The 27,286-nt window shown below is 36.6% G+C and overlaps 1 protein-coding gene and 1 long non-coding RNA gene across 16 annotated transcripts in view; one reads left to right on the top strand and one right to left on the bottom strand.

The window, feature by feature from the left end:
• Window positions 1-27,286, bottom strand: part of DGLUCY (D-glutamate cyclase) — a 42,230-nt gene that overhangs the window by 8,955 nt on the left and 5,989 nt on the right. For 7 of the 15 annotated variants that reach the window (XM_083838857.1, XM_083838856.1, XM_083838848.1 and 4 more), the window contains exons 3-11: window positions 16,287-16,398; window positions 13,441-13,594; window positions 12,527-12,725; window positions 11,079-11,229; window positions 9,453-9,575; window positions 7,372-7,569; window positions 4,988-5,248; window positions 4,440-4,539; window positions 2,558-2,706 (exon numbers count right to left, since the gene is read on the bottom strand). In XM_083838857.1, the coding sequence (XP_083694983.1) occupies window positions 2,558-2,706; window positions 4,440-4,539; window positions 4,988-5,248; window positions 7,372-7,569; window positions 9,453-9,575; window positions 11,079-11,229; window positions 12,527-12,725; window positions 13,441-13,594; window positions 16,287-16,389 (1,438 nt within the window). In that variant the 5' untranslated portion in view covers window positions 16,390-16,398. Of the gene's footprint in view, window positions 1-2,557; window positions 2,707-4,439; window positions 4,540-4,987; window positions 5,249-7,371; window positions 7,570-9,452; window positions 9,576-11,078; window positions 11,230-12,526; window positions 12,726-13,440; window positions 13,595-16,286; window positions 16,399-17,390; window positions 18,398-19,298; window positions 19,383-21,409; window positions 22,740-26,435; window positions 26,601-27,098 lie in introns of those variants that run through there. The other 8 variants (XM_083838858.1, XM_083838853.1, XM_083838860.1 and 5 more) reach the window with 5 other exon arrangements.
• Window positions 2,084-27,117, top strand: LOC310900629. The gene is made up of 5 exons (XR_014585282.1): window positions 2,084-2,498; window positions 22,205-22,298; window positions 22,737-22,849; window positions 25,492-25,614; window positions 26,775-27,117. It is a non-coding gene; the product is annotated as an uncharacterized lncRNA (long non-coding RNA).

The raw sequence follows: 27,286 nt of genomic DNA, 5'->3' as shown, positions 1-27,286 counted from the left end.
GTAATGGTGTGTTCTAAAATCTGTTTGGTTGATAGTAACTTTCATGTAGCTAATGACATAACCATGGTACATCATTCATCATGTATAAATATGGTAGTTATTACTGTTTTGTAAGAATCCACGTTTTGATATTTTGGTATATTCAAAAATTCTGCTCTTAATCTTTAAAGAGGTTAAAATGAACTCTGTCTTTAAGGACAATCAACAGTTTCTTTAGTAGTGAAAGATAACATTGGTTAACAGTTGGTAGATATTCTGCTTTGGATGGAACCATTTGCATTTCACTGCGAAGAAAAAAAAATCACATCTTTCTGCATCGAACAATTTCCTGCACCATCTGTTTTCTTTTTCCTCTACTACTCCTACTTTTACAGAGGACTACACTTTGCTATAGGTTTTCCAGAGTGAGATTCACCTGACAAAACAGTCATGTGCATATGAGCTAGTCAGTTAGACTTCTTTGAAAGTCAGCAGAGAGACACGGACCCTTCAAACATTCAATTCACCTCATCCCAATGCAGAAATCTAAAATACAGATGTCTGAAAATAGAAAAGGAGAATTCTCTTCTCCTAAAGGCCTGAGTGCTTTACAGACAGAGGAAATACAGTTTTGTCAGATCTTCTGCATAAGCTTTCACTGACTACATTAGTTTCTGAAACTAAATTCCTGAAAAATGCAGAAAATGCCAGTCCTCTGTACTGAAAATCATTTGTGTGAAAGGGGAAATGAATGTGATCACTTTTTTTTTTTTTTTAAATGCAGGTCTTCAAAAAGCATATAGTTATGTCAATTGCATGACAGCTGAGAAAATTATCATGTGGTTTTGGTAACATCTCAATCTTTTATTGTGGAACTTTTTGTGGAAATGATTCCTTCCACCTTCACTGTTTCATGTCTTTTTATTTTGTATATTCCTGAAAGTTTCTGCTTTGTATATTCCTGAAGGTTGCGCTTAAAATCACATTTATTTTATGATAATACTCCATAAAATTGTAGGCATTGTTCATGATTTGTCTGTGGTCAGACTCCTACATCAGATATTTTTTTCAAACCTTCTCATTTTCAGTGTAAAATCTGACAACAATTAATCAACATGTAACAAATGTTCTACTCTTTCCCCCCGCCTCCACCTACTGACACAGGGCAAAGACTTCTGTAATGCTGAAAACTTTATCTATCTTTTTAGTATCCACGTCTAATCTACAAAGTTATCCAAGTTAACTTAAAATCAGGGATGAGGTAATTGAAATTAACTGCAGCAAATAAAGTTCTCAGGCATTTTGCTCAACATCTTTATAAAAGACATTATTCTATCCTTATTCAGTGAAATCTTTGGCTTCTCTGCTGAGATTGCCAACAGAGTGCCATCTAGAGTGCTTCTTTTTGAACGTTGAATGTTACTCCTTAGGAACAGGGCAAATATTTGCATTAAATCTGAATAAAATGTATTGCAAATTTTAAGATGGTACAAAAAATACCTGTGAACTCTGCTGCTACACAGCTTCTAAATAAGATTTCAATACACTGAGACCAGACTATGCATTATTTCTGCAGGAGCGCTCTACACTCTCTGGAAACATATGAAAAACATCACTATTTAGAAGTCAGAATTTCAGTGCCTTCTCAATACTTAGGAGTGAGTCCACAGCACTGCAAAAAGAAAAAAAGCCAGACCAGCAGCCGTGTTCTAATGTGACTGAAATCAGCCTGGCATGGACACTTTATGTCTAATTTTGTTTCAAATGTTTATATAGATCATGTATCTCCTAACTCCATTTTGGGCCACACAATGCAGCAGGAAGCATTTGTTTATACAAGAACTTTATACAACACTTTATATATATACACCCAGGAATCCTTGATCTTTGGCATATTCTTACAAAGCCAGATACAACTAAGGTTTTTGGGGAAAAAAAAAAAAAAAAAGACTATTGGCAAAAGAGAGGAGCACTGTATTGACAAAAGCACTCTTTAGATTTATTAGTTGATACTAATGTAGGTTTGGTAGGAAGGACAATGTGCTCCTTTAACGATCATTTTTTTATACTCACATTTTCTTAGAGAAGGGCCCATTGTACTAGATGCAGCTATGCAATCCCTGCTCAAGAGAATTTACCATCAATTGCAATATAACTGAATGTTCTATCCAGACTTGCTCTTTTAATGCAGGTATAACAACCATAAAAATGACTGCAATATTTCTATGCTGCCTTTCACATACAAAATACAGAATGCACAGATGTCACTGTCAAAACCTACACCTAGGGCAGCCTATGTATGCACACTCACATATAGATAATATACACGTCTGAGCTTACGTATTTGTCCTTAAATAACTGTGAATTCAACTCCTCCATATTTCTTTTGGATGTGATCACCCTTTCATAAAAACCTGTAATTTTTCGCTAGCGTCTCTCCCTTTAAATTCAACCAAGAGAAACAGCTGTAGCCCTCAAGCAGTTATTCAGCACCTGCCTCCTGATCTGCAGTACTTCCAGTAAGTAAGAGTTCTTGTTTTGTGCTTCTCTTGCTTCTGAGACTATAATGCAGTCATACCTGTTGTTGTGACTCCCGGAATGGTTTGTGCAGCTAAAAATAGGTCATCTATGGGATCCACTAGATGTTTAATATTAACTTTCCTGGCATTGTAGTAATTGCCATCAGCAGCCATTCCAGCACGCTCTATTGCTATCAGGTGATCAAATCTGGTTAGAGACAGAGTGAAAGAACAGAAGAATGGAGTCAAATGTTTGATTCTCACCTAAAATAGTCTTCTGTTGGGTACTTCTCCTGTTGTACTTGGTTCTACTCTTTGAGTATTTATGATGTAAGGTAAAACTTGGATCCTGAATTGTTGTTTCTACTTGCAGTTCTCTATAGTTCTTTTTCAAAGGTTAGTCTAGTTTCTTTATAGCTTTAGTGCAACTTCATCAAACCATGTTTGCCACCAATAAATAAGGAAGTTCCTGAAATCTTCCTAAGCAGTAATCCTTTGGATCAGCCACCTGGGCTTGCTCTTTTTCATGTTAAAATACATAATATCTCATAATATACTTGTCTCCGTGTTTTCAAGCAGAACAAAGAAGTGTCTACCTAATGATGATGTAAGTCCTCGCTGGTGTAAATGTAGTCTCTGCTTAAATAACGTTGTTTGGAAAATGTTCACTTGTAGCTAGTTAGGGAGCTTTTTGGTTTGGGTCTTCAGATCTTGGAGCTGTGGGTTTGAGGGATTTTTTATTTTTAAAGTCCATGCCTGTTTTGCTAGCTACAAAAGTACACAGATGTATTGCAGATGTCCAATGCTTTAAGCAGAATTTTAGTACTCAGCTCTGCCACTGTATGTTAGAATTAAGTTATTTTTCTTTCATTTCTCCAATTTTGTTGTCAAGAGGTTACTAATTCTGTTGAATTACTTCATGTTGTTGTGTGTGGGTATCTACAGTGACTCAGGAGACCTCAAACAGTTTAGTTGTCTACTTTAAAGAAACACTTACTTTAGTTTATTGGAATTGTGGGATCAATTGAAATAGAAACTGGCTGTAATTGAATGATGCATAGCTATAAAAAATGCTTTTAAAACAGTACATAAAAACTAAAGACAGTATCATGCTGAACTTACAGCATACGCCAACCAATAAATTGATGAAGCAAATACCAGGGTGAAAGATTTTTTTATTAGGAAGAACAAATGGAAGGCAACACCATTAAAATGCTGTACAGGGAAAGATCAATAAAAATGAACAATATATGCCTATTTAAAGGAAATATAAGTTGCTTACTAAGTAATGAAATGTGTCTTCAGTGCTTTAACCTTAATCATGTACTTGTACAAACGTGAATTTCTGCACAACATTTTATACTGGACACCATGTATGCAAACTGTTTAAATCAATATTCAGAAGTGCATGCATGCTTCTATAACTTTGGTTTTGTCTGCCTAAAGACAATAGGATAATCACTTTTGCAGTTATTAAAAACAGTTGAGATTTACTAAATCAGATCCAATTTCCCAGTTGTCAAACTTGAGCCAAAGCTGTAGAAAGCAAACAAATTCTCTTCCCAGCTCCTTCACTGACTCTGCCTCTCTGCATCCTAATTTTTATGCTGATTTAAAAACTGGGAAAATTTATATATAGTATGCAATATATATGCATATTGCCATGGAATAACAGCTGAAAAGCTTTTAGATTTTTTTTGAAGGAAAAGAGCTATTGATATGTGAAGTATCAATTCTTTTTGTACCCCAGAAATGCATACACTCAGAATAACGTGGAATTCTTTACGTGTGCTCTAATACCAATATTCTGCTTCAAAGTTTGTTGCATTAATTCCAGTTCTTAAGGATTTACTTGCAAGCATTACACCTTCTTAAGTCATAGTTATTTATAACACTACACAGTAGAAGTGTGACCCATTCTCAAAAATTGAATAAATGTACCTAGGTCTTCCGGGATTCCCATTCTCACACAAAAACATCAAAGCTGAATCAGCATTTTCCCTTCGATAACTCAGTAGAGGGACAGGTCTCTTCAGGATTCCTAGAGGAAAATAAAATACAATTCAGATTCACATACCATTTTTTTTTGGTGTGTGTTTCAGTGATCTTTTTTTTTTTTCCTAGGTAGAACAGTTAGAATATTCAGGCCTCAATGGGTTTACACAGTTCCTGATAAGCTCCCTGCATCCTTGCTTTAAATTAAATTAATTTACTTGTTAGTACTGGTAAATGGGACCTTGGGATAGAAAACAGGTCTACTAGAATAAGAACAGACATCCAGAATTCATCACAAATGGCTAACCCAGATGCACAAACATTAACTTGGTGCCAGCTTCATTTAACAGAACATAACAATGCTAATCAGAGGTTCAGGATGAATGCGTGTTCATTCTCTGAAAAAAAAAATCTGTAGTAAGTTTCAGTGAGATTAACTGAAGTGAACCTTGGGTCAAATTAGGAAGACAAAACTGGAAAAATGTATGTCTTACCTAGTTGAACAGCATCGTCAATAATCTTTTTATTCAGATCCATGGCTCTCTGATCTGTTACTATGGCAACATCTTTCTCCAAGGCCTGCAGCATGGCTGCGATAGCGAGGGCTCCTGGGGGCCCATCATTCTCTTCTGGTGGCTCGTAAGAGAAGTGGGTAGGAAATCCAGTTGTTATCAACACCGACCGAGCATGGGAGATGGCCAGGCAAGCCTTCAGCAGTTCATCCGGGCGGTGTAAATGAATTATACCCCGCTCTCCTACGAAAGTATTTTTAAAGATGTATATATTTTTTAAGAGAACAGTATACTTCAGTACGTTGTTCTCCTTTTGAAGTTTCTGTTTAGGTGAATCTGCGTACTTTAATGACATAATACGGGTAAAAATAATACAATAAAAAGAAAAACCTCTGGTCAAGGCAGGAATTGGGCTAATTTCCTCAGGAAGCCTAGGAAGGTGTAGGATATGAGTAATGAAAATAACGAGCTGTGTTTCCAGGTTAAGAATCCCGGTTAACTGGGTTTTGAAAATTACTATGCTAGCGTTTCTAGGTATTGGTGTAAGTTGTGTTTTTATTTTTTTCTTCCTAAGAACTCATTGAATATCATCTTCCTTCCTTCCACCCCTTGCTTTCCTCTGATCTGTGGTTACAGTTGTGCCAGACTATGTCTAACTACTAAAGCTAGCTTGCTACTCAAGTTTCCCCCATTTTACAGAAGATTCAATGCAGACCTCGGATAAGTAAGCTGGTTCTTTGTCTCTGCTTCTTTGACTCTGCTTAACTCTGTCCCTTTAGGAAAGAGCTAATTTCCAAATAAATTCAACATACTTCTGTGGTTAGTAATTTCATTGAGGGTCCAGGTACACTGTAATTTATGGGGACTTGATAAACTCAATTACTACAGAGGTATCTAGGCAATTACTAAAAGATCTTGCTGTTACATGTTATCTGACCTTGAGAAATAGGTGAATATTAGTAGATCTCTTGGGTCAGTCCCTAAAGAGGCAACTCTGCCTATCTAAGTCTTTTATTATTGCAATATCTCCTATTCCCTCTCCTTTTCCTGACACTCAGAAACACAAGTGTGCGGTGCAGTCCTTTAGATTTGCTCGCATTCCTGAAAGCCATGGATACCAGCATGATGTGCTGATATTCATGGGCTGAAAGTGAGAGGGAAGTCCTCACTATTGTTTTCTAGTCTCCTCATATCTTAATCCTTCTCACCTTTTTTCCCTCCTTTCCTGGTGGTATACCAAGTTTCCTCTTTGTCATTTTCTCACCATTCCTCCTACATAACATACAGGCAATATATAATTTATAGATAGTGGACAAAGAAAAAAGTTCTCAACAAAACTCAAGTAACAGAAGCAGGGTATATTAGTCTTTGAAAAGTGGAGTGTATCAACTGAGATGAAGTACTACAGTAATGTAGCTACTCTCTTTTAGCAATAAAATGAGCTAACTCTGAAGCTAGGTCCGGTATTTCTGCAGAGCATGGCATTGTGCCATGCTGAACTCCAGAGAGTGGATAAAAGGAAAGGCCTTGTGAGTAAAAATAAACAGACACAAAAATATGCACACAGCCCAAACCCTGACTTTGGAAGAGCCGGGCATTAGCTGTTTTCCACTGCTGCCTGTAAAAGATTTCAAAAAATTTATAGGAAACTGAGATCAAAACTTACAGCAGACAGAGGGGACAAATTCAATGTGCATTTTGGAAATAGTTGTGTTATTCTGTCTGCCTTTTGATCCTGTATCCCTTTATTTCCCTCTCTTCTCTCTTGCGCACATACACAACCCTACCTCTCAGCCTTCTCTTGTGATCAGGTCAATTTGGTCCATCACACAACACCTCAGCAACAAATATGTCAGCAGAGCTTGATGTAATTCCACCCATCAGAGAGGGATGTTTGAAAAACACATGCAACTACCCAGTAAGAGAACAGTAGTCATGAATATATGTAAAGAAACGTACTATTTACTCAACAGTGAATAGCTACATAACTCTTACAGTATGCTGAGGTGCCCTGCACATATCAATTTCAGATTTATTCAGCAACAGTTCTTATTCCCTGTGGACGCTCCAGTCTGCTGTAAACAGTGAGGCTTCTGTGTACTTTGAAAGAATGCAGTAATCACATTTAAATATGTTCCATTACCCATAACGTTGAATGATTTTGGTCAAACTCTGATATTACATATAGTAATGAAAACAAAACAAAACTAGTTATATTAACTCACAGTAATGCACAAATATTTTTTTAAAATCTTAAAATTGCCTTTAGATTTTTACTGCATTCCTGAATTTTGTGGGCATCTACACAAGCACAATAGATATCATAGCAAATCCACTAAAGTAAGAGGTTTTTTGTTTGTTTTTACCTGGGTCTATTCCAATTAGGTTCTCCAGATTCTTTATCTTTTGCGCTGCTTCTGCTGATACCATACTATAATGCAAAGGATCTTGTGAAATGCAGTAGACTTGTGGGACTTCTCTTGAGGACCCGACTGTAACACTGTCATTCTTTAGGTCAGTGATGAACATGCAGCCAGGAGAATGAGTAAAAGCTAATGGAGATCCTAAAACAGGTGAAAAAGCTTAAATTAAACACTTTGTTATTGTGATACATTGAAATACCAGAATGATAAAATCTTGAGAAGCTATTTAACAACACAGAATCCTTCCTGATGACACTTATAAAACAGGTGATATTTTAAGATACACTGCAGTGATAAATACACTTTGAGGAAATAAATGTATGCACATACATCTGAAAATGTTTACACTTCTAAAAAGCTCATGTGGGTAGTTGAAAGCAGGTTTTTTTACACTATCCTCTTTGGTATAAGCTTCAGGCAATTTAGGAACTGAACGGTGGTACCCTTCAAGGAAGTCAGTCAGGAATTGGCAAGTCTGAGAACTGGGTTTGATATGCATGAAAATCTAGTGCATAGGGCTAAGAACAAGTTAACACTTAAGTTTGTACAGCGTGTTGGTGATACTGTTTCTGTAAAAATAAGTTGTCTAGATTCTAAACTGCTGCAGGAAGCTACAGTGTCTCTCTGTATGTTTGAATACAAATTTAATAGTGATATGGAAAAGCTGTGACAACTGCCTGCTGACAAGTAGTTATCCTTTATCAGATTAAGAAAATGGGGAGGTTTAATATGCCTCACCAAACCACGTGTACAGACAATAATTTTGAGAAACTAGCAGATTGATCTAAAGTACAGGTACTGGCGCTGTGGCAGGATTTTGACTACCTAGCTGAGAGGGGAGCACAGCAAGATACAAACTGTATAAAGAGGTTTTGGAATCCATTAATGACAACTGTTTTTAATACAAGAAACGAAAAAACAAACAAAAGTAAAAATCAGTTCCAGGCCAAGGCATGATAGATAGCTGCTTTAGGCAATAGATTGTAGAGAGGCTAGTAACTTTTTCCTCCTTTCTACTTTCATGCATCCTGTGTCACAGTGAAAACTGTTGGGGAACACAGGAGAGAGTAGGCTTTTCACCTTGGATTTTGGAGTGGAGAAAAAGGGTTGTATGTAAGAACAACAACAAAAAAAAAAGTCTCTGTTCCTAGTGCTGAACGTATTTACAGCACTTGCTGAGACCAGTCAGATAACCAACTGTAGGGTATCACAAGGGTTTTGCAGATCCTGCAAGGAAAGCAGGATGAAACAGATGACTTCCCAGGGCTCTCCCAGTTATACTGTCTATCACTATTAAGCTTTTTTTTCTAACTAAAAATTTGAGGTTTCCTTCCACACTAGTGATTTAGAGCAATATATAATACTATCACTATGGTTTAGTTGCATTTTCTTGCCCTTTGAACGCATGCCTCTTATAAGTGAGTGGATAAAGTGCAGGATCACAACTCTTTACAGAGGACAAGGATTCCATTATATAAAGTGTGTCACGTTTACTTCATTTTGGAACAAAAACTAAAAGTTAAAAATTCTTCACAAGACAATTACAAACTCTTTTCCAGGTCAATCAATTTGCTAGGTCTTGACAAGATAGAAAGATTTCTAGCTGCTTGTTTTGGCTTTCCCCTTTACTATTGTTTTACTGCACTGTGGTACAAAATATTTCGAAAGAAAGTTTAAAAAAGAAAGCTTTTAAGTTCCTAGTTTTTAATGATGCTCAAAAATTATGTTTTGATGCTGTCAGAGCTTTAAGTATCTGACATTAGAATACTCAAACAAAAGTGAAAATTTCAGTAAGAATTACCTTTAAGGTAGAACTGTATTTCACAACGGAAAATAGTCTTGTTAAAGGTTTGTTGCTTTTTTTTTTAAATTGCTCAGTTGGGGCTTTTTTAGCTGACCCTAGGGCACTGCAATGCAAATCAAACCTATCAGCCAACTCATTCAGTCCACTTATTAAAAAAATAAATAAAAAAGAGAGAAAGAAAAAGAGATTGATTTTAAGAGTTTCCAAATACTGTACATACTGCAGTTGATGACTGCTTCTACTCCTGTTACACCACAGGCCCAAAACACCGGAATATCACCAGGGTGAAGGTGAACTGGATCTCCATAGTCTGGTTTGGAAAGATCTTGTATTCCCAACAGACCTGTCATTGACCAACAATAAACCCGTCATAGATTTCTGTCAGGCAGCAATATTACAAAAGATGGGAGATCATCATGCGACACAGCTAGAATTACAGCAGTGGCAAGTCCCACTACTGAAGTGGCATATTTAGTTTGCTTTCAGTGCACGTTCCCAGATCCTGAGCTGTCTTGTTTTCCCTTTATCTGTGTGACATCAGTAAAAATGTATTCACTTTATTTCTGCAGCGAAGCACAAACTAGATGTGTATGCCGAGTTCCCAGGATGATATAAATCTTATCTATCAACAAAATAATTATATTCACAACACTGGCAAACAAGAATAAATAACTGCAATGCAAAATGGGTTGTTTCTAGAACACATTTTCTGCTACTTTAGCTTCCTATCTTCTTTAGCTAAAGAAATGAGGAATCTTTTACCTCTCTGGGTTAAATAATTACATCTCACTCTTAGCCAGCTTTCATTAAATTGTCTTTTGCTTTAACAAAGTAAACACCTACTTCTTTTCTGGGTCATTCTAAGTACTTGCTCTCTTCCCTTTGCTTTTAAATTCTTCAGATGCTTAAGTTTACCGCTGTCTTTTCTGGAATTAGTTTATACGTTCTGTATATATATTCATTTACTCTTTTCTGTTAAAAATAAACACATAATGGATTCCTTCACTTTCCCAATCTCTACCCAAAGTAATGATTTATTACTCGATCCTCAGATTTAACCACTCAGACCAAATACATTACTGGGATGTACTGTTACCAATGACATCTCTTTCCATGCTCCACAATGTGATCAGGCTGTGTACACAGCCCTTGAGATAACTGATTGACAAATTTCTGACAGCAGACGGGATTTTTTTTTTTATAGTGATTTATCTCCATCCCATAGGTGGTCTATATCTTCCTTTTTCCTTCCTTCCTTCCTTTTTTCCTTCCTTCCTTCTTTTTCCCCAAACAGCCTCCTGTTTATCTTTTTTGTTCTCAATCTTTCCTTGCAAAGAATAGGCCTAGACTTGTTTGAGCTGTTTTAAAAAAGAAAAAAAATTGTCATATTTCTATTTACTCTCTGTCTTAAGTGTTGTGCTCAATGTATCCTATTTCAGTATTTTTAAATGTAATATGGTATTTACTTTCACAGTCATCCATGAAGATACAAAATGCCTCCACACATACTTCTCCCCATGCTGTCAGTCACTGCTACCCTGTCGCTGGGATCTCTGACAACAAGAAAGTATTCACACATAAATGAAACTGCATACATTTTAGGAAAATGTGATTACACTTTTTACCAAAACTGTTTTTGCCATATAACTGCCGTTATCCGTGAATTCTGTTTTCTGCTCATTTGAAACCTACCCCAATTCCAATTCAGGTTTGTGACCATTAGAAAGGGTTAAAAGATAAAAATGCTAGTGCAGGTATTTTAGTCCTACCACTTCTCATGGTTCCCCCTTCAGCCATTTTTATTGACAATAAAGCATATGTAGAGTGAAACACGGAAAACACTGACCAGGGTCACCTATGTGAATTGGTGCTCCATGAGCTTCTTTTAGTTCAGATGTTGCTAGTACAGCTGCTTCTAATTTGCCTTCAGGAATAGGTCTCATTGTGACTACTAAGTTGCAGCAAAAAGTAGAAATACTGTAGCATGGCACAGCTGTCTGTCAGTTTAAAAGAATCAAAAGTATTAGAAGAAATAAGCCACAATACTGACATTCATTTTAAATGTTTTTCCCAAAAAAACACACATTTTTCTTAACATTTTTTTTTTAATTTTTGCTTCAGTACATGCAGCATACAGCATGGTGAGCTCGGTATATTCTGAATATTGTCAGAAAACAACCCTCTGCTCCCTCCGTGGAAAGTGAAAAGCTAACAAAAAGTATCGTGGTGACAAATCAGTTTGGTCTGAATCTATTATCCCTACTGGAATTCGGAGAAACCATGATGCTCTGTAATGTGCAGGAGTCAGGAGCTGCTGCTGCTGCCAGTACCCTCTTCTACAGAAGCAGCATGCCAGTTGTACACACACAACATCTTTTGTGCCTCTAGAAAGGATCTATGGAATTCATCAACTTTTCCAACTGGGATGCTGAAATCCTTTTTCTATTCAGAAATAAAGCAGTCTGGCTTTTTAGAACAAAAATTCTGATATGTAAATTGCATTTGAACATAAATGAGATGTAGACAGCAAGAGCTGCATAGGAAATGTTTATACTTTTTTTGTTATAATTATACCTGTCACCGAAGAAATGCACTGTACATGTCTGATACGATGAAATTCTCCTAATTCTAAAATGTTACAATCAGTTATATAATTGTAACTTTTTTCTTTAAGCTTCATAGGTCTCACATAAAACACATTTTGCTCCTTCAGTTTTACCAGCAGTAGAGCAAAAAATTGTTAAATGATAGCATTAAATAGAATAGTAACCTTTGTTTACTAGACCAGCATACTAATTATGTGAAAAAGGCATGTAGATGTATTTAAATGTTCTTAATATTAAAGGGTCTTCCTACCAGAGTCAGGTACATACTGGGACTTCTGCCAACATTAAAATCTGTAATGTAATCTAGCGCAAGCTAGAACTGGTGTGGAGAGTGGGACACGTATAAAGGTGATGATCAGAATAGCACATGCTTTGTCAGCTGAAACAGAGAAGGAAACAAGCACCAAATCCAAATGAAATGGCTGCCTTAGCACACAGAAAAACTGTCACTGTAACTGAACAAAAAAACCCCAACAATTTAGCCTTGCAGGAAATTGAGAAAAGCACAGACCTGATACTGGACATATTTTACCCTATATTTTCATGCACTGAGCACTACTACCTGCCTAAAACTACTCTGCAGGTGGGGAAAAAAAAGTTCTGATTTTGCACAATAGGTATATGGACATAAGGTGAATATGGACAAACATGGAAAGTTACAGCAAAGACTATATGTGTATCTACTTACCTTATACATGCTTACATTACATTCTTGTTCAACATTTCGTATAGGAATGCCAGCATTTTGGATTGCTTTTTCAAAAGAAAAGCTGCAGCCTAAATAGAAAGTCACCATGTCCTTAAGTTGTTCAGAATATTCCTTTAGACTTTTTACAGATCCAGTGAAGGCTCCATGCTCGTACACTCTGTACTGTGGGCAGTCAGTTCTAGTGAAATAAGAAGTTATCACAGCTTTATCATGTTTTTTAAAACAAGGCACATGACAAGAATGATCTAAATTGACTTTAACCTACTATCAAACCACAAGATCCAGCCTACTTTGTCCATTTTGTTTCATTCTGAGTAACAGTGACAAAACACAGACAAAACCACTTTATTCTACACATGAACAGCATTCTACACAGCAAACAGAACACGTTAGAGTATCTTTGTATTTTTCATTGTATTTTTCAGGTTTTACAGGTAAATGTCCATTACATGTATCTTGCCTTAAGGATTCCAAAATTAGGGAGCTGTTTTAAGTTTTCTTTTTAGTATTTGCTAGAGAAGTACATCTTTTAAATTTCAGAGACCCTTAAAAATATAATGTGGTTACCATGCCTGTGCTACTACTAAACATAAGTAAATTAATTCTGCTCAGACTGCAGAACTTCTAGAAATTACACAAAATTTCACTTTAACATTAGAGAAATACTGCAAAATTGATAATTATGATAATAAGTTTATCAAGAACAAGATGATCAGGCTGATTCTACTCAGTTATACTCATGCATAGTTTTCATTAGAAGGTATAACTCCAAGAAAATAAACTTGTTCAAAATGTACAACAGTGAAAGCAGGTTATTCCCTGAAACATTGATTTCTCCCAATCACCATCAGCACCCACTGCAGAATTTTGAGAAGCAGTCAGCCCGTAGTTACCTGATATCAGAATCACTACTCAGAGAAGGACATTTCCAGTCACCTGGTTTGCTTCTGTACAGCAATGGCAGAGGTCCATTGTTTGCGTGACAGAACTTCTCAAAGTCATCAGCCAGGGACTTGTGCAAAATCACAACGTTAGCTTGTTTATAGCCTGAAATTGTGGAAGGTAGGAATGACTGCTTATTAATTCAGCTCCTTGTTTAAGAAACAAACTTTTCTGTGTAGCTTTCTGTAAACGGTCTATAAAATCACCTGAAGGCAAATTTTATTTCAAAACTCTGTAATTAAATTACAGAAGTTTTAAAACTATTTTTAAAATTGTAGCCAGATGTACTCTGTATGTCAAGTAGTTCACAGCTAAAGTAGTAGGTCGACATGGAAAGTACTAGATTATGAAGAATGAATAATTGCTTTCCTAAACACTTCTATGAACTTACATATAAACAGAATTTATTCTATAACCTGAGAAATTAGTATTCTATAGGAAAATGTTTTACTTGTGTAAATGTCAGCACAGAGCCAAAAAAAAAAAGGGGGGGGGGGGGAGAGGGGGACTGTTACATACCACACTTTAACCATTTTTAATGTTTAATGCTAAGTTATAAATCATGGCCAGTATAACAGAAAAACGCTGATATTTTGTCCTCATGGAGCCCATTCCTTAGAGTTTGTTGACTATAGAATTTTACCTTGGGCTGCAATTTAATAGATAAAATTGCAGCTCAGGAATAATCTCTTGCTTACCACACTGAATCTCAGACATTTCTACTATTTCTAATTTAAAAGAGCAAAATGAACAGAACTGCTACACTTTCTTCACTCAGAATCATCTTTAATTTAAAACCCTATTGACTGCTACCACAAAACAGGTTCTAAAGACATTAATATTTGTGCAGTGTGTATCAATTTGTCTTGAAATCTTATTAAATACTGTGCCAGATATCAAGACAGGCAAATAAGAGGCTGTGTAGAAGCTCCCACTTTCCTAAAGACTGTGGTAGTCTGAACTTGTGACTCTGTGGTAGTCATCCAAGAAGCAATCATTCAGTTGAAATCAATGATCTTCTTTAAAAGGCTGTAGAAATCAGCCAAATTTTACTTTTGACCAAAGCTAACCAAGAAACCAAAAGATAAAGCTATTCCTGATGGAAAAAATGTAAAGCAAAGGCTTAAACTGAGGTAAGCATGCATTTGCATACTGAATGTGCCCACAAACTGCTCTTCTGGGACCAGTCAGCACAAAAATGCAGTTTATTACTAACAAAAGTTACTAAATACAGAAATAGCTTCTTGCTAAATACAGAAATTCATTTTTGTTAAATAAACATACTAAATTTACCACTGAATAAAATACTACATTGAGTTACCCTTTAGCCTCATTCCCTGCTGCCCATGTGAAATCCACAGGCACTTTCTACTTTGCTGCTGATATTCAGATTCTTAACCTTATGGTTTTAGTCAGTGCATTCAACTTGGACAACACTGAATTTAAAATACAAGTCACAGCTGACAGACTGAATCTGTAGGTGACTTCCAGGCATACTGTTAAAACTCAGGAAGCTTTATTAGTAACTCTTAGACAACTTTATTGCTACTCCTGATAACTATCCTTACTTTCTTTACAGATTATAAAGTGTTTTTTTTTCACCTTCCCATATAAGCTTAAGTGTATATTTGCATGATGTATCCAACATTAGGACCATATTCTTGAGCAGTGTTAATGAAGCTGGAAATGCTGATCAACTACAGCAGTTCAACACACTGATATCCCAATTCAGAGCAGTTTTGAAAGAGTTTTTAATGTACTTGCTGAATGACAATGAAGGCAATAAGAAATAGTTATTTTAGTAATACGTCTGAACTTGTTTTGGAAGGAAACAATATTTTTTTCAAATGTAAAAACTAAGACATTTAAAATCACTGCAGTAACACACATAAAAATACAGTTGGGGCAAACTGCAAATTATTAACACTGTAACATGTTTTCCATTAATATTTTTCAGCTTACATACTGATAGAAAAGAAAACCATTATTTCAAGACTCGCTATGATTCTAAAATATGAGTCTTAATATTTATTTTATATTAATAGTTTTTATATTAATGTTAGTACACACAGCTTCGCTCATCAGCTACTTGCCACAGTATTTTTCATTACATTAAGTTACATTTAAAGTTGATCAGAACAATGACACAGGATTCTCTACTTCTGTAAAAGTCGAGCTATGAGTGAAGACAGATCAATTCTCCAGAATGCATTTAGTTATCCTAGTATAAACCTATTCTTTCCCTCTCCACATAATTCACAATCTTCCTGAGTAAGTAATTTCCAACTTCTGCAACAAATGAAGCAGGAAACTACTTTTGTGACTGTACTTCTCTAATTCTTTCCCAACATGTATCCTATGCACTAAGTCGAGCAAGGTCTCTGTGAAGAACACAGTATGTGATCCTATAAATGTGATGATAGTGTGTGTAAGGAAAGCCAGATTTAGGTAAAGATTTTTCAAATATTTTCTGCAATCATAATTTATCACTGACATAACTGGGAGCTGAAGGATACACTGCCATTTTGAGAACAAAGTCCATGCAATTTACACAGGTAAGATGATTTCTCTGATATAGCTTTATGATTTAAGAACCCTGTGTCAGGTGCTTACAATGCGATTTCAAAAACACCAAAGTGAGTTAAGAATTTAAGTCAACTTGACATTTTCTTCTGCTTTACTTCATCTCTTTTGATAGCCCTAAACTCCTTTATAAACAAAGAAAGAAAAAAGTAAGAACATAGTTATGAAACTAAAATGGAGTCATTTTCCACTTAGAGCTATTAGGTTTCCTTACCTTCTGCCATTCCAGAAGTATTACTGATACTGAGTCTGTTGAAACGAATTATTCTTCTTAGTACGTGGGGAAGGAGAGATTTCAAGCCTCCTGTCAAGAGCATCCTTTCAGCCTTAACAGAAAGATGTTATAAATTTAAACACAAATACATTTTTCTTCTTTTTTCTTTTTTCTTTCTTTTCTTTCTTTTTCTTTTTTTTTTTCCTTTTTTTCTTTCTTTTAAATTGCTGGAGAACTTAGTTTAAATTTCTTCCTCATGCCCCACCAAAGTTGTTATCACTGGGAAATCCTTAATTATAACCCAAAAGGCAAACCAAAGTCAAAGGGTTACTTCGTTGACATTTTCTGATTAAACACAAACTGAATCTTTTGATAAATCAACCAGGGATGTGCATGTTAACATTCTGGATAAAATGCAATGTTTTGCTGGCCTGTAGTATAAGAAAGAGACTTCTTTCTTCCCTATTAAATATTCATTTCCTAGAGTACTCACCTTCCAAAAATTTGCTATAACTTTAAAATTACAAAAACATAAATGGATTAATCTACCAAGCTACAATCTGTAATATCACATGTCTGTTGAAAATGCTTTCAGACAATTAGCAATACAACCTCGCGGTAAAAGGAGAACTACATTCAGAAAATGTCATTTTGATACATTTCATATGTATTATACTTTTCATGTATTCATTATGTAGAAATGAATACTCCTGTGGCTATTCTTCCACTGGGAAAACAGACATATAGAAGTTTAAGTCACTATTCATACAATCTGGAGTAGAAATAGAGATAAGTACCCTAATTACAGTCAGTATCTGGCTCTTTTTACATCTCTTGAAGATTGAACACATCTTTTTTCTACAGTCTAATCAAAGTCAACAGAATGTTTTTCACTGAACCTAAACTATCTAGAAGTAAAAAGGGTTTATTATACAACTGCTAGGACTAGGTAAAATATAGTTCAGGGTAAAATAATAATTTGGCTCCTTGTGATTTTAACCTTGGTCACTTTTCATGGTCTAATCCAGAGATAACGTTTATCTATTCATATGTTCATTCTAAGTAAATAAACTGAACTATATTCCAAGCAATCGAATTACCAACCTCCAAGGTTTTCTTTAATTCAGAAGAAGCCATTCCTGATGTCAATTGCAAGAAGTAATAAACATGATAAAAACTGTGCTGCTTGTTTAAAAGATGCCAATCAATTAATGTACAATGAGATGTTACAACCTTCTGGCAAAAGTTAACCTTTCTGTTAAAAATCAAAGTTTTCTGTTAAAGTTTTCTGTTAAACTCAAAGTAAGAGCAGTAATATGTTTTGACAGAAATTATACTCTTATCACAGATTGTCTGTCCACAATGTTTCCAAAGATTGCAGAATTCTGAGCGGTTAAGTTGGGTGCACTAAAATTTAGAGTAAGTTCTATATCTGGACTTTGAAGCCTTTAATCCTTAATTCTAAAATGTTTACATAACATTGTCAGCCAAAAGAAATCAGCTTGCACTTTTTTTTCTGAACTCTAGCTTACTACTTTCCAACTCAACCCATCTTTTCTGCTTTTATATATCAGTGTATATGTGGCACAAAAAATAGTCTTCATTACAAATTTTGAACAATTTCAAGCACATGCTTTAAAGATAACAAGAATTTGGATTGAGAAATGTGGCTGAGCTCTAATCCAGGCCTGTATGTGACAATTTAAGAAACATTATTTTTACTGCAAAGAGAATTTCTAGCACCACTCTGGAACAAATCATTCAACCAGATGTGTTCATGTGATTCTTTCAAATTGTTTTTCTTTGGTTCTGAAGGGCCTTAAGAAGTACTAGCTTACTTGTATTTGAGAGACAGTCTGAAGTTCAGGAATCTAGTCTGGGACAAAAGCTATCTTCAGCCAGGTACTTTGTCACAAATGCCCAAGTATGACGTTGGGCAAGCCTGATTCTCAATGTATAGTGTGTATGCCCAGCAGAGGAAATGGAATCACTTATGGAACTTTATCAGCAACATTTAGGCCTTTAAAAGTTTTAGGTTTATATGAGAGTAAATGTCTAGCAAGCTCTAGGACTGCAAATATCAGTAGTGCCAAAATGCTGTCTCTTAAGTACCCTATGGAAACATTTGGGACTGTAGTTTCAATTTGCGAACGCTGCCCCTAGCTGCAAAGCAAGATATATTGTTGATGAACTTGTTAGGAAGTGAATAATTTAAACATTACCTTTGTATAAAAGTAGGATGACTCATCTCTTTCAGATGAGAGACATAACACACCTTATAACCATTTGTTATCACTAAAGTTCCAGTGGAGATTTTATAATACTATCGGGAACGTTCTATAGGATAAAATTCTGAGTTAGAACTTTAGATCACTGTATTTGCTATACAATGTCAGTAATAGATTATGTTGCTGTTTTTCTAGTCACTGAATTTAGATAGACAATAAAAACTCTCAGACGCTTACAGCAAAAAAGTAGCTTTTGATATTTGACTTCCTCAGGAATGGCTTATTTCTACACAGTATGTTGTTTCCCTATGCTAGGGGGCACCCTTAAGTTGAGATTCCCCAACCATCTCCAGGACATCCTGGAAAATAGTTGGAGCCATCATGAGCATGGCTTGTTCAGGATGACAGGGGAAAAGTACCAGGATAACTCAGGTCTTACAGCATCTTCTCCACTTTGACCCATCAGAATGCCTAATGAAGTGTATGGACTGGCTTCATGAGGCATGAGAGTAGCCCTCTATCTAAATGGTCTAGTACAGCTGCTAATCAGTAGTCAAGATCCATCCCCTGGCCTGGCTTTTTCAACTCCTTTTATTTTGTTTTAAGATAGCTGATACTGTTGTCTGAAACTATCTCATAGGAATATGCTGGATCATGATATGGGTAAGACAGGGTGTTGGATAAGTGTTAAAAAACCCTTAAGAGAGGATGCTGACAGGGCCTATGAAATAGCCGTACATTTTGCAGATATTTAAATGAGATTATATTCATAATTATTCATTACCTGGGAAAATGGGAAGATGTCATTTAAGTGTCAGAAAGATTCCACTTTTAGATGCAGTGGGTGTGTCCATACTGCTGTGCTAAACTGCGTCAGATAAAAATGAAAAAATCGATAATAGCACAAAAGGATTAATATATCCTTCAGAAGTGTCAGTGTGACTGTTTTGCTGTTACAAGTGTCAAGCAAATTCACGAAATAAAATTAAAAACACATAGTATTTCTGCAATTTAAAAAATGGATCACCTGCGAATAAACAGCCTGTAAAATGTGCTGCTGCTAAGAGCAACAAACAAGTCAACTTGAAGACTGGAAAGCAGTTAATACCAGTCTCTGACGTTATAGATCTGGTTTTCCATTGGTGTTGGTACACATAAGAATATGATTTAATGCAGTGATTTTTTAAAGTGTAATCTAGAGACTTGCTTGCATGTAGCCCAAAGTCTTTTTCTTTTTTTCTTGTAATATAATCTTGCATTTTTATGTAACTTTTATCTTATTTTCAATTTAAAGTTTGATAATAAGAATGGTTGGTGGCATGCACAGGTTCACTGGCCAAAAAAAGTGCAGAAGTCACTAGTTAACACTGTTGGGCAGGTTTTTTTCCAGATATTGTCATGCAGGTAACTTACCCAAAGCTACTGCTGCACTAACAGGAACAGCAGGGTAACTTGAAACATGAGCCAGCCCACGTGCTGCCTTTACTGATACATAATGGAAAGTAATCTAAACTAATTATAACCTATGAAAACCCTTTGTGTACTATGTTTTGCCCTAGTATGAATATGGTTACGGAGGTTTGTTAATGTAAACAGAGCTTAAAAAGACCTGCTGCTTAATTATCAAGCTGATTTGAAATTCTGCCAAATGACTTCTGTGAAAAGTACTAACTTCTTTGAAAATTCACTCCACCTCATTTTCCAAACAGGTCTCACAGTTATACTTGTGATGCTTTATTTGAAGAGTCCATTAATGATCCTTTTTGTCCCCATCTGCTTTGAATCATTTGAAAGCACAGAAGTGCTTTGTGTACCACTCCAAAGAGGAAGTGCTTTATATGTTTTCAGATAGTGGTTCATCTAGCAAATTAAGGTTGAACCCTACATTTGAAATACGGGGTATTTGGCTTTGAAATTTAGAAACCTTTAGATAAGGGTCATAAATAGATATTTAAGTTAGTTTCCATTACTGTTCTCTCTGCTGCCTAAAGCACTTTGTTTATACTTGTGATCCTGCAGATTGCGTCAGGATAAAAAACTGGTAAGAGAACCAATGCATCTTTGATGCAATCTTGTTTACTTGAGGGAAAAAAAAAAAAAAAAGACATGCAATGTTTAGTTTTTCCCAGTATAATATGAACAAGAAACAGAAAGCAATGACCAGCTGCAAAGCAGCCATTTCAGACAGCACTCCATGTTAGTGTGACACGTCTTGTACAGCACCCATCCCCTGAACTTCCACCACTACGTTTATATTATTTTACGCCCAGCTTCTGCTCAGGGACAAAAGTGTTTCTGAAGTGGAGAAATCTGGGCAGAGATTGGTTCTTTAGAGACTAGAGAATAGTTCAAGCCCTGCCCTTGCATGGATACAATCTATCCAAGATTTGGGTTGTTTAGCCTTTTATATCCTCCTCAAAGGTGGGAGGCCTCATGGCCTCATATATCCTCCCAATCCCTTGGATCATATCCTAGTTCCTGCATACTTCCCCCATCATCTTACATAAACATATGACCAACAGGCTTTGGAACAGCCACCTCATTTATACACACCTTTAGCAAGATAAAATACACACGTAAGAAAAGACAAGGGACTTTATCAAGATTAAAAATACTGCTGTCATACCTTTGACTTTGCTGACAGGAATACTTAACCAGCTGCAGGAGGAAGAGACAGAGACTGATCTACCAGAGGTTATTTTAGTTTAAGATGACACGAACTGCTTATTCAATTTGAAGAAATTGAAGGAAGAAAAAAAAAAAAAAAACACAAAAAAACCCATAACCATCAGGCTGGCATGTAAATATAGTCTCACAACCTACCCTGAGGTACCAAAAAGGCTTAAAATTGCTCTACAGTTCTCTGGGCTAAGTCCAGTCACCATTCTTTTTTACCTGGGCCTCTTCAAGCACTGAGGCATCTTGAGGATGCAGGAGGGCCTTGCTTGCTGGCCATCAGTGCCAGACTTTTCCCACTGCTTTTCTCCTAACCAGTGGAATGCTGCATGTTGGAACCAAGGTGATGAGCATTGGCTGGATAAAAATTCTTGTAGCGAGGAAAATTTTTCTTCCCAACCTTTCTCATGTGGAAGGAAAGTGGAAGTCCATAGGACAAAGTACAGTGACTTGTACTGCTTTGTTTGCAAAGCAGCAGTCATAGGTGCTTATCTTGATAGCCAAGTATGTCACCACCCAGGTTACACCCAGCCATGTCATGCATGATCACAGCACTGACGGGGTGCCTGTTCCTCCAAAGGAATTCCATCCAGATGTAAGCAGATGAGTGATGTTCTGATCCCTACACACCCTAAAAATAGTACCATGCTCCCAAAGAACAGTGCTATGCTCCTGCTGTACAGGTTATTCATGTTACCCCCAGGACTATGTCATTTCACGGATGTCTACCAGCAGCTCTGAAGTCATTGTATTCACAGCTCTTCACCAAGCAGAGACATTTACATTCTACCTGCAAGAGCTCAGAGCCTGCCTGGCAAACACAATACATACTTATTCGGTATACTGCATCAGAAAGCCCAGAAATCATCAGTATTCATCATCCTTCAATTTGTGAACAAGAACTTGCAGGATTAGTGAATTATAATCCTGAATAACACAATCAAAACCCCTCGTGGTGGGACCCAAATGAAGATCTGTACCTCATCCATAGCTTTTTTTCCCCTAACTATACAGAGACAATATGAGATTCGATGTCAAGTGAACCTTTGAGGACCTCTGCCTTGCAGTAACACGGGGGATAGAAAACCTGAAGGACGTGGCAACTCAGGTAAGCAAATGAGAGTGTTACTACCCTGACCTGATTGCCCAGTCATCTGTAGAAGTCAGGAAATAACTCGTTTTATAGTTAAATGGCAACCACAGTGATCACGGGAAGAGATATTCTGCAAGTGGTGAGTTGGTGCTGCAGAGCAGGCATAAGAAACTCCATCAGTGCCTCCAGTTGTCCTCTCCATTTCTGAACTCAGAGCAATCATTCAAGACCTGCATATGATGTAATCCTCCCACTGGGCAACTGTCCTCATCCACCAGAATCACCTTTGATCGAGTAGAGACTGAGTTCCCCTATGGTTGCAATGGTCTCTACTGTTTAGGAGAAAGGTGGTTTTGAACTGAAGCACTGTGCCCTGAAAAGGAAATCTCCAAGTATGTAATACTTTTAATGTGAGGGGAAGGATACAGGCCCTTATCAAACCATCCTGGTCAGCTTCACCCCACAGTATGCGGGTGGTCCTGATGCAGTCAGTCTATCATGAGGATTCAGAGGGTCATCGTTGGTGGCAACAGCATCCTGGTTATGCAGTAAGTGCACAGGAAAAGGTAAGGAGCTCTGTTAGGCTTGGGTCCTAATGCAGGCCATGCTAGCATAGCTATGCACAGTACAGAGGAGTCAGAGCATGTTCTGAATCTAAACTGGTCTTACTCGTTAGTCATGAAATGGTAACATGGCACTTCGCGTCACGCAAGTAGGGAATAAATTGAAGAAAAATATGGGACTTGCAAGAGTAATGTTTTATGCTGCCATTTTGGTTTGTGCTGGTTCTGCTGGCAGAAATGTACAGTCGTTCCTATTGTATCAATGAACATTCATTTAAGCTGGAGAAACTGGAAGGTTCAGAGTAATGGTAGAGAGAGAACTTCTCATGTAAGTTTCCAGTTACAGCCTAGATCAGGTATCTGATGACTAACTGCTGTCACTCTTAGATGTTCAGTGTTTTATACAATAAACTACAGTATTCAATGCAGTTACAGTAAATGGAGTGAGCATCTCAAACTGCTAGCTTCATGTGCATTTTCAGTAAAAGCTCAAGAATTTTGAAAAAATACAGGCTTCAACTTTTTAGCCCATACAATTAATCCTCAATTTCTACTGCTTTCCCTATGAGGAAACGGCAAGTTGAATAAGACCTGCAGGCCTGTCACCCTCACACCTTTTGTCACCACAGGATCGTATTTTTAAAATGCAGCATCGGTGTTAAAGAGATGATTCATAATGCTGCAGCATCGGTTAGCTGGTTTTAAAGAGATGTTAATGTCATCATTTTGATTTTCATTACTACACAATAAGAAGCTCAGGGCTGTAAATGCCTTACGCGTCAATAGCCTGATTTTATATCTTTAAAAGACCTGAACTACAGAGGATTTATTTCAGTATGCTCTAGATCCAAAATTCAATTTTTTAATGGAGACTTCAGCCAATATTTTGTATACAGGCAGCACAGAACAAAATTTAAGCTATTATTATTTTTTGATTATTTATTTATTTTGGGCTTTGTTCCTAGATATGGCTAAGGTTATATGCACAAACCCTTGTCTCTGATCTTGCAATGTAAGGATTCAAACCTGTACTACTTCTGTGAATATAAGTAAAAGAGAAAAGCAGTCCTGTTCAGTTCAAGGACAGAGGAAGTGCTTAGACGTTTGCTGTATTGTACTTCCTCTGTGTGTTTGCAAACAAGCCATGTACTATACACAGATCTGAATAAAGAACGATGTGACAGGAGAGAAAAATTAATTTAAGGTAAAGACAGAAGAAGATACAAGCAATATACATACTTTTTATAACTACATGTGTATGAGTCAAGATAGCATCCTTGATAAAAAGCAAGTTACAATTACTATTGCTGAACCATACAGCTACTATATACACACACACACACATATTTGACATAGAAAAGATAGTTTACCAAAAGAATATAAAACCAGATATAAAAATTAAGAAATCTGTGGCCTTCTAATCAAACAATAAACATGCTTTTTCTTCTCATTTACTGGAAATTTTAAAAACTAAGCATTCTGAGTAGGTCCAGCTTCAGTTTGGAAAATATTACACAATATTTTCCACTCCTATTGAAGAAGGAAACTATTACAATCTGTACTTGGTTTCCAACTCTGGACAAAAAAAAAGGGTCTATGCATATATATATATATCTACGCATATATATGTGCATTCACTCCATGGCTGATCACATAGAGAAAACTGTTCTCAATTAAAGAGAGTTATTTCAATGGTTATCTTAAAGCTCAAGATGTGTATGTGACTTTTCTATGGTTACTAAGTATACAAAAGAAAGTATGCAAAACAAAGTGCATTAAGCAAGCATTGTTTAGGATACAATCTATGCATATTAAAAATAGCTAAAAGTATTAACAGAAATGCATCTAAATTCAGTCACCTTGGGCTCATGAGTTGTGCAGAAGTCACACATCTCAAATGTATTTCCTAAAAATAAACTCTGAAGTAGAGGATGCTGTGCTTATAGATGGACAATTTTGTTCCTAATAGACATACATTTTTGATGGAGAATCAATATCTGACCTTATACAGTAATTACCAGCTTCAGTGAAAAAGTCAGTTTTTCCAGTTTTCAGTTGTGGTCTAAGGGTTTTCATCATATTACATGAATGGGAAATTTTGGGAAACACCTTTTATTTTTTTTCTGGGTCTGTATATATATCTGGTCTGTATATAGCCAGGGCTCTTCAGCATCACTGCAGCGTGATACAATCACTTACCTGCACCGAACACCTGTTCTGTGACTACAACTACAACCATAAGCTTATGTTTTTAATTCTAGATTGAAATTTCTGCTGAAAATAACCTCTGACGTAATAGCACACATAAAATAAGATTGTGAATTAATTCTTTAGATCTTTTTGTAATAAATCAGAGTAAATTGCTGGCTTCTTTGTAGCAGCTTATGAATACTATGGGTAACCTGAATGCTAGGATATTTATTGCATGAATATGTAGACTTCATATCCAGATGCATGACAAACAAATAACCAGGAAAGACAAGAGATAAGCTGCTCTCAAGTAAATAGCTAAAGATTTGCAATTGACATTCTGTGAACAGGTAATAGTAAGATAGTAAGACTTAAAATGTTTTGGTTTTATTGCTATTCTAGACAGGGCTATGTTTTAATACGGCTGTATGATTTCTCGATTTGTCCCTTCTAAGAATCTCAACAGGAATGAAGTTTACAAAACTACAGAACAACCAAATAAACAGGACCGAAATAGATTGTTGTAGCCCAAAGCTCCATCTATAAGAGGATGCACTGTGAAGCTTCAACCCAGAGAGGTAAAAGCATTAATAGGAAGCAACCAGTGATAATGTGCATAATCACCTGCAACTATGACAATACCATCCTTGAATATGTAATTGAAGACAAACGTTGCTGCTACTGTAGCAGAGGCAGGGAGTGGGGGGAGCAGGCTGCTCTCTTGGGGTTGTGTGGGTGGGGCAAGAATTCATTTGCTCCTGCAGAGAAAGAGAGGCACTGTTGCCTTTGAGAAGGTATGATTGTTTTTTTCTTGGGATATCTGAAGCCAGAGAGGGTACATAAAGGGCTACAGAAGGCATGATACCGGTCTGTCTTGAAACACAAGGTTAAATAAGGGATTAACTGTCAAAAGGGAGGGACTCCTAATTTTTGCAGAGATTGCCTTCATCCCCTCCTACAATCCAAGAACAGTGCTCCAGGACTGCCACGAACATTGTGGGTGCGTGGCCAATCCCATGCGACTTGTAATTGTTGCTCTAGTACTTGCTAAAGCAATCCAAAAGCTTTTTTTTTTTTTTTGTCTGCTTGTGTGTGTGTCTAATGCATGAAGCAAACAAATACTTCACACTTGTCCACTGTCTTTCATCACATAGTTTTCTAAAGAGAAATACTGTCACATAGGGGAACAGTTTTACTGATTTTTAATCTAAAGAGTTAGGAAAATAATGCAAAGCTTCTAACAACATCTCACTACCACCCAAAACCAAATGCTTTGGTGGGAAGACATCTTAAGGCCACATTGCAAATGTATGCTACTCAGAGAACATGTGGTTAAGTTAAAGCGATATCCTAACTTCACGGTTTATTGCAAAGAATGCTGAGAATCTGTGGGGCTCACCTCATTTGACTTCACATTTTGAAGATGCAAACATCCACTGCATCTCACTAAAATTGTAGAAAGGCAACATTGAGTCCAATGAGAAGCAAATCACTTACTACTGAGTTTCTGTAATTATACGGTTGGTTTTCATGTAATAAAATCTGGCTGAATATGAATGCGTTCCTTTGAAATTGGAGAGAGATTTGGTATTAGTGTAAATCTTCATTAAATACCAGAAAATGCTGGGGGGGTGGGGGGGTGGTGGTGTAGAGGGCTGACATAACTCAGAGATATCGGAGTTATTTACAATGTCAACAATCTATATTGCTGTAATGTTTCCTATCAATACATTAACAGGCAGTGACAACACAAAAGTAGCTTTGAATGTGACATGTTGTAAAGAAGAGGATGCCAAACCTTACTCTTAGACAGACTTTGTAAATGACAGCCAAAGGAAAATTGTTTAAAGAGACATTTCTGTGCACAAAAGGCTAACACTCCGGAGAAAATGCAAATCTTGAGAATTTTAGAAAAGGAGTGTAAAATGCCTTCTGACCAACAGGAATTCTGATATCTTCTCAGAAGACTGTCACAGTCAAACAGCTTACATCAGAAAAGAGGTGTATTGAAACTGCCAGTTCTAGCATCTAAATAACCTATGTTTCCCTGGAAGCCCTTTACTTGAGAAAAATGCAAGAAGTACAGCTGTGCACGGGTTATTGAAATCTCAGAGAACTGTTGGTGCCTGATACATATCCCATGCTTACTGCAAATATTGTACTGGGCAATGTGAGGCAGGGAGACTTGTGCTTCACACTCTAGGTTTGAATATCAAAGAGTGGCAGATCCAACAGAAAAGACTGCATAGC

The sequence above is a fragment of the Anser anser genome, assembly GCF_964211835.1.
Source record: "Anser anser genome assembly, chromosome: 5".
NCBI lineage: Eukaryota > Metazoa > Chordata > Aves > Anseriformes > Anatidae > Anser > Anser anser.
The sequence above is the reverse complement of the archived record's forward strand: the minus strand, read 5'-3'. Positions and strand labels throughout refer to the sequence as shown.